The following is an 8348-nucleotide window of genomic DNA, read 5'->3' on the forward strand; positions in this document are numbered from 1 at the left end:
ACATTAAAAGGATAGTTCACCCAAAAATTACAATTCTGTCATATTTACTCTCCCTCATGTCATTTCAAACCTTTCTTTTGTGGAACATAAAAGAAGGTATTCTGAAGACTGTTGGTAACAAAGCTGTTTTAGTTACCAATGACTTTCATTGTATGAACAAACTATACTGAGATGTATCTCAAATTATCTTCTTTTATGTTCCATGGTTTATGTTAGTCCGTTGTAGCCATTGTAATAAATTTGATGTTGAATCAAATAAAATATTTCTCTCTAAAGCTACAATTTATAATGTCTACTTGATACTTTCTCATTTAACACAAAAATAGCTTTTCATCTTTTAATAATCTTTTGTGGGTATTTTCACAGTCAAATTTATTTTGCGATCAATTAGATTAATTATTCGACACATCATGTGATTAATTAGATAAAAAAAATTAATCGACTGACAGCCCTAGTAAAAAACTGATCTAACTGATATAGCATAATATAGATGATATCATTTGAGAATCGGCTTCTAGATTTAGGTTCACTTCAAAGAAATTGGATTATAAAAGATTTAGCAAAAGTGCCATCCTCACAGATATTCATATTATGTGCAATTCTTCTGTTTCACACTCAGGTTAGGATGATTATCCTCTCTGTCAGTAAATCATGGACAGCTGATCATGTATCGACCCTCATGTCTGCATTCTGAATGTCATAGGCCAGTGGACCATCAATAGCAAAGCCAATGTAGAAAGTCACCCTCTCTGTACTGTGACCATTTCTTAGTCTTCCAAGGTATGTGCGGCGCACAGGGATCCTCAGCTTTCCATACTCAGCATAAAGCTCACCAAGCTCCATCATGCCATTAACTCTGAGGAGCTTGTCTTTAATCGCTTGTTCCTTAAAAATATCTGCATTTTGCCACAGAACGTTACGGTCTCTTACTGTACTGAAGTCGCTGTCAAGGTTGGCTTTAGAAACCAGTCTTTCTAATCCATTAGACTTCCCCAGATAGAAGTGAGCAATTGGGTTTCTGACTCTGAAAATGTGTAAGAGTTGCTTTCTGGAGGATTTTTTTAGCATGTCCACATATGTAGCTATTCGGGGGTCAATGCCATTTTTTCCAGGCCACAGCATCACTAGTGCAAGGTAGTACGGCTCTGGATGTGGATGCTGTGTTCCAGCTTCTTGCAAAAGTTCTTTCAAAAGATCAGTGAGTTCTTTTTGGCTTTTTGCAAATGTTGATTTAGGCTTATTCAGCTTTAGAATTATGTGGGCGAGCAGATGGTTTGTTTTGTCCTTGAGAGATTTGGTGACACAGTTCTTGAATATGAAGGAATGTTTTTCAACAATTTGCTCTATAACGTTTTTTCTGAACTCCAGAAACTGAAGAATTCTTGGGAAATTGTTTGCTCTGTTTTCCTCTAGGAACATTCGACATTCCTCAATTTCCATGTTCATGCTGAGTTTTGGTTTAAGTTTTTTCTCATTTAATCTTTCCTCAGATGAAGAACAAAACAGGGAGATGTATTTTTTGAAGTGATCTGAGAGTTTTCCCCTGTTCTTAAACTGCTTTTCTTTGTCAACAATGCCCTTTTCTCTTGTGTAAGTGAAGAAAACTTCAAGGAAGTCAAAGGCTTTGTCTACTTGTGTCTTCAAAGAAACAAGGAATGGTTCATGCTCCATAAGAATATCAACCAGTTTTTTGTTGGTATCATTCTGGAATATGGGAATGTTTTTTATAGATATTTTATCTTTGAAAAACTGCTGAATATAATGATCTTTCATGGAATCCCCCTCCTTAAACAGCGGCAGTCCCCTCACAATGTCAAAGACTGTCATAGCAATGTCAATCTCACTCATGTATCCAGATATGTTGTAGGTGTTGGGTTTCCTATGAAGTGTCTCTTCCAGATCAGGAATATCATCTGTCTTTGCCAAGATTTGAGCCCTCTGGAAAGCTTTTATTGCTGCATCAGCTAAATCCAGATACTCTCTCAGGTCATCAGGTGTGGGTTTCTTGTTCTCTTGCTTGTTGCAATCAATTTTATGTTTTAGCTCACTTCTAGAAACCTGCCCAACTGTATCGAGGGTGTATGAATTCTCTTTGATGGTTTTGGCTGCGTGTGCCCAATCCTTTGCTAGAGCAAAGTTTTTTTCATTCAGATATAAATGTCTTGCTAAGGCTTGAGGAATTACAAAGTCCTTATCAAATCGTCTCGATGCTTCTGTAAAGATGTTCTGGATTTTTTTCAGTCCGTCATTCTGTGTATTGATGTCCTCTATTAAAAGTGAAAACAGTGTGTCTTTCTCGTCACCTTCTGCCTTGCGTTGTCGAGTGATTAGCATGTTTTTTACTGACTGTAGGAGGTTATCTTTTCCTATTCCACTTTTGAAAAATAAGTCGGAATGCAGCAAATTTTGGACTATGTCATATCTTGTGACTTTGTGTGTATCTTCCAACTCCTTGACACACTCGGTTGCAATACGTTGATGAACAAAACGGATTGCTTTGTACACTCCACATTCTTCAGCTTCAAACTCAATTAGCAAGCATGACTGAGGTTCCATTTCATCCAAAACTGTTTGCTTCCCCCATAAATTCCTTTTAATGCCCAGAAAGTCTTCACACAGTGACACGGAAATGGCTGAATCAGCCACATAGTAATTCAATAATGCCAGGATTGAGAGAAGTTGTGCTTGTTTTTTTTCAGTGTCAAGATCTTTGAGAATATTACGAGCAACATTTGCAACATACTCTTTACTGAAGTTTGACTTCATGATCATGAAACTGTAGAAATTCTCTGGTTTTTCATGTGTTTCTTGCAGTTCCTTTAGTTTACTCTCGAAAGCATCCATTTCTTCTTTAGACAAAGTTGCTATAATGTACTGACTCTCAATGACACTGTTTGAGAATCTCACTTTTGGGGTTTTTGAACGTAAACAATTTAAAACAACAACAAGTGCACTGGGAGATATTTCGTCAAGAGTTTTCCGTGTACAGTGCTGAAGTTCCTCTGTGTTTTCGGTCTCTTCAGAGTCATCTACTAATAAAAGTACTGGTGTTGTCCGTGAAGTCTCATTCTTTCCACACCTTACCAAGTAGGCAACTTGCTGTGCTACGTCATGTTTGGAAGCTGTGTTGTCCTTCAGAACTGCACAACGGAAATCCTTTCTCAGATTCCACATTACATGCATGGCTAATGTGGTGCCCCCGCAACCAGGATGATGAAAAAGATTCACCATGACACATGTGCTTGTTGGATTTTTGGTTTTAGATTCAATTATACGTTTGAGTTGATCATATTTGTCCCGTTTTATGAATAGTTTTGCAGAATTTTTTTCAGAGAAATAGAAATTCCACCATTTCACTTTGTCGCCTCTGTAGAATTCAGCTTCTGTTTTAATTTGAAATTCTTGGAATTCTTGACTATTCTCATCAAAGACATTCTCACACTCATTTTCACAGAGGACCTCAAGAGAAGACATAAGGTCCTCATCCCTCGGTTGGAGAACCACTGAACTTCCCTCAGCAGATGGAAGAAGCCTCTCAGCATGTGGCTTGTTCTGTGCCAGTTTCAGTATTGTCCCATTGATTTCACTGAGCTCCAGGTCATATATACTCCGCTGACTGATGTCATGTTCACATCTGGCTTGAATGAAATCCCTCCAGTTTTGAAAGGAAGCACTGGAAGTGCATATACTTAAGGTGTTCTCTGTACCGCCAAGGTTTTTATAAAATGACACAAATGTGTCAAAAATGGGATCATTCATGGCTTCAACAGTGGAGAGCAGGAGGAATATGACTAAAAAATGTCCTCTACGAAGAATGTATGGGTTGCAGATGAATGAGATCATGTCTTGTATTTGTCGTGCATTGTCTATTAACCATTCACTTGGTCTGAGTGGTTTGTCTTCTGGATTGTCAAGGTCTTCTCTGCCATTACAAAATACCCAGCTTGTTTGTTTGTACAAAGTTAGATTTTTCACAATTGCTGCTGGGTCTCCATGGAGCTGGCTTGGTCTGTGAAGATTTGCAATTCTATCATGTGTGTAATTGTGGCAGGACCCATTTTTTACAGAGTCTGGATCAAAGTCCAACACACAGAACAATTTCAATGTTTTCATGAACTGAAGATGCTGGAGTTGTTCAGGGTGACTTTTGTTTGTTACAATGATGTAGTAATCATAATGACCCAATCTGCTTCCTCCATATGTCAACAGATTCTTCAGCTTTTCCCCCTGGTTTGATGTGCCCTTGCTTTCAGTTTTCTTTTCTACTTCCTTCCTCCTGTTGTCCAGAACATTCACTTGGACATTCATTCGAGTCAGCTCGTCATGCAAGACTTTTGGATTACCAATTTTATAGATATCTCTGGTTGAAGCTCCATCTCTGATGAAAAGGGATTTTCCTTTGCTCTTTTTCCATTGACTGTCCTCATCCAGAGTTTGGATTTTAAACAGCTTACCATGAACTATGCTGTAGGAAGGAACAACATCCACCTCTATGACATATTTGCCTGATAGGGTGCTGTCAGGGCAGAGCACTTCTACAAAGCGTGGTTGTCTGATGCATGCCTTTGCTTCATCTGTGTGTTCGTCAAAGTATGATTTAATACCCTGATTAAAATGATCAATGATGGTGTCCTTGTCGTCAACACTGACCCCAATAATCTCAGCATGAGTATATTGAGAATCTTTGGAGTCTGCTACACCAAAGTGTATGGTTCCATTTGTGCGGCTGTTCATACACCCAGCAGCAAACCGAAACACCTCTTTATTGAACTTCTTCTTTATTGTATGAATATCATCTGTTCTGCCCATGAACTTATACTCATGAACTGGATCAATCAGATTGTCTGGTCCTGTCTCTGGTGGTAAAGTATAGTTTTGAATGTATCGATGAGAGGCAGCATTGTGATCAAATGGATAGAGACTACATGAGTGTTGCCCAGGCTTTCTTTTGATCTTTTCTTTATCAGTTTTGTCTGCATCGATAACCACTGTTTTAAGGCCAGCTGCCTCTCTTAGTTCACTTTCTTTGGAGGTTGAATGACTGGAAGTTTCTTCAAGCATTTTGTCTTGGGAAGGGGCCGGTTTTAATACTGCTTTTGTCTGGCAATCAGTACTTGTGATCATATCCATTGAATCTTTATTAACGTTTAATTTCTGGCTTTTCTTAGATTTTCCTTTTTTGCTTGATTTTGTTTTCGATTTTTTTGCTGTATATTTAGATATTTGTGTTTGATCTGTTGAAAGGTCTTGGATTTCCTCAGTTGTATCTAACCCATCCTCTTTTTGCTGTGTCTGGGAATGTTCAGGGGATGCAGAGTCTGATCCATAAGGCTGTTTTAACTCCTTTAATCTGTTGCTAATCATAACAGCTGGACCATGCTTAATGCCAAGGTAATGCAGATCACTGGGCTGGTAGCAAACTAGTGCTTCCCCTGATACTTCTTCATCATATAACTTGTCTGCATATTTTTTATCCACTTTCACTACTTCAGTTAACCAGTAATGTACATGCTCTTTTGTCCACTTCTCCACTAGATGTGGAAGTGTTGTTTTTTGACTCATTGTCACCACTGAAATAAAGAAAAACATTTTTTTTTTATTAATTAAACAAATTAATAACAATTTAAAAATGTCTGATGTCACAATGCAATTTATGATATTTATCTCATTAATTAAATAATATTTGGTCACTTTTTTTTAAGGTCCAATTCTCACCATTAACAAACCATTAGCTACAATTTTTGCATTAATAAACTCCTAATTTGCTGCTTATTAATAGTTAGTAAGGTAGTTGTTAAGTTTAGGTATTGGGCAGGATTAGGGATGTAGAATATGGTCATGCAGAATATGTGCTTTATAAGTATTAATAAACAGCCAATATGTTAATAATAGGCATGCTAATTAGCAACTATTTAATAGTGAGAATTGGTCCCTATACTAAAGTGCAGTGATGGAAAGAGTACTAAAAATTGTACTTAAGTAAAAGTATTAGGGCTGTCAAAATGGCTGAAAAACTAAATTCGAATTTTGTACTTAAATATTATATTCGAATTTAAAATGTATAATTTCAGTTAGGGTGAAGAAAAGCTTTTGGCTTCTCTCCTGAGGCCACAAGAGGGCGCATCGAGCAAAATATTACTAATGCACGTTTATTCAAAGCATAAAATAACATGACTATCTGTGAAAAAAAGTGCATAATGTTTAAAATAATGTTTATAAACCAATTATAATTAATTAAGTTGCTTAAATGACTATAAACAAAACAACATCATGTATGTATGCATAGTTTAATACAAAGGGCAGAAAGCCAATCACACAGAGTACATTTTTCATTTAAAAGCATGAGATGCAGTGGGATGGGGAAAAACCCCCGCCATAAAGTCTCGATATATATTTTTTTCAAAGTTAATTTTACATGGCTTTTTAAACATGTGGCTCTTTTGTGCGAGACGCGAGTGCAACGGTGATAAGATGTCCAGATAGAAAATGTGCGAAATAGGCGTTCTGTGTGAACGGCTTGGTTTCAGTTTTGATGTAAACAAGATCTTCTCCACATTGATGTTCTCTTTTTCTGCAATATTTTTAATGAACAACGCAGCAGCGCCATATCTAGTGGCTTCAACTGGACAGGATAACAAATACATTATAAAGCAATGACACTTACACAGTCAACGCATCTCGTGCGCCACTGATAAGGCTGCCTCCTTAACGCACACCTAAAATTCGAATGCAAAGTTTTTTTCGACAGCCCTAAAAGTATTGCTAATTAAGGAATAATTTACTTGGACAAGTAAAAGTACTGAAAAATAATATCACTCAAGTAAGAGTGAAAAAGTACTCAGACTGTCTGCTGAAAACTGATCAAGTTACTGCGTTCCAAAGTACTTTAGTATTATTTTTCTATTTTTACCCAAAATGAGGCGATTTAAGCATTATGGATAATTAAACACATGAGCGAGACTCATAGAAGTATTAAACTTATGATGTTCCAGGAAATCCCTTATATGGACAAATGCATCAGATATCACAGCTGAGTAACATTTTGACTGATGAAGACAATAAACACACAATTGCGATGATCTGTGTTTATATCTGTGTTTATCTGTGTTCTTAAACCCATTTTGGGTATTTTCATAAGAATGATTTATAACGCATATATTTCTATAATGCGCATATTTATAATGCAGCGCTAGCCATTATCACAGTATAGAATTTTATAAAATAATACATTTTCGGTCTTATTCTGTGATAAGAAGCAACATGGAACCACAGAAGCAAGTTATTTCAAACACAACTGATGTTATATAGTTATTTTGGAGACAAACATGATATTAATTTCATAAATTGTCATGTTTGACACTATGTTAAGCAAACATACTAGCTATCCCTGTTGCCAGGAGCGACTGTTTTATAACTAATTTTGAAAAGTAAGTCCACGTAAGATTATGTGATTGTTTATAAGAAGGGCAAAAGCAAAGAAATGTAATTGAGAGGTTTGATCAAAGATATGATAGATTAAAACAGTGTGAATAGAAAGGTGCCGGTAAAAAAAAAAAAAAATGATGTGGGGTATGGGTAAGGTTGGGCATTGTTTGAATTTGAATGATTCCGATTCTGGATTTTTATAAATTCCGATTCTTATCGATTCCTCATTTCAATTCCAATAATAAAAAATAAAAAAATACTTAGGCCTATCATTCACATTTATTCTAAGTCTTATTGCAAAACATTTCATTGTTGCTGAATGCTATGAACGAAAATCAACAGGCTAAAGAACACTTACACAAGGATGTGTGTGCAGCAGAGAAAACAGCACTCAAGTCTTCTTGATTTGAAAGGTTTAAAATCACATTAAAATGTAGTTTGTTGTAATAGCAATGGTGGACTCCAGGCACATTTTCAGTTGAACGAAAAAGAGCATTTTATTTAGCATGTTAACCCATATGTCTTGGGAATTAAAAATCGATTCCAAGTCTGAAATAGGATACTTAAGGTCAGGAATCGGATACTTGTTATAAAATTAAAATTTAAATTCCTCTTATTGATTTCTTTCTGGAATCAATAACTTTAAACCATTCAAGTGCTGTTTTCTGTACAATACTGTACACACATCCAAAGCGCGCACAGAAGAAGTGATCTTAATGTGATTTTAAACCATTCAAGCACAAGAAAACTCGCTCGCTGTTTTCTGTATTGCACACACATCCAAAGTGTGTGCACAAAAAAGTGAATGCGAGCTTTGCCATTCAATTGATTTCAATTTCTTTTTATTTATTATATACAGTGGGTACGGAAAGTATTCAGACCCCCTTCAATTTTTCACTCTTTGTTATATTGCAGCCATTTGC

General features: G+C 36.3%; 2 protein-coding genes across 3 annotated transcripts in view; one reads left to right on the plus strand and one right to left on the minus strand.

The window, feature by feature from the left end:
* The window catches only part of LOC107660032 (calmodulin-regulated spectrin-associated protein 2-like), a 58119-nt gene that overhangs the window by 19481 nt on the left and 30290 nt on the right, over positions 1-8348 (plus strand). The window lies entirely within an intron of this gene.
* The window catches only part of LOC107660029 (sterile alpha motif domain-containing protein 9-like), a 9749-nt gene continuing 1757 nt past the window's right edge, over positions 357-8348 (minus strand). The window contains exon 3 of the mRNA XM_016449178.1: positions 357-5570. Coding sequence (XP_016304664.1) covers positions 664-5562 — 4899 coding nt within the window. The 5' untranslated portion in view covers positions 5563-5570 and the 3' untranslated portion in view covers positions 357-663. The remainder of the gene's footprint in view (positions 5571-8348) is intronic.

This window comes from Sinocyclocheilus anshuiensis, unplaced genomic scaffold (genome assembly GCF_001515605.1).
Source record: "Sinocyclocheilus anshuiensis isolate Anshui unplaced genomic scaffold, SAMN03320099.WGS_v1.1 scaffold850, whole genome shotgun sequence".
Taxonomy (NCBI): domain Eukaryota; kingdom Metazoa; phylum Chordata; class Actinopteri; order Cypriniformes; family Cyprinidae; genus Sinocyclocheilus; species Sinocyclocheilus anshuiensis.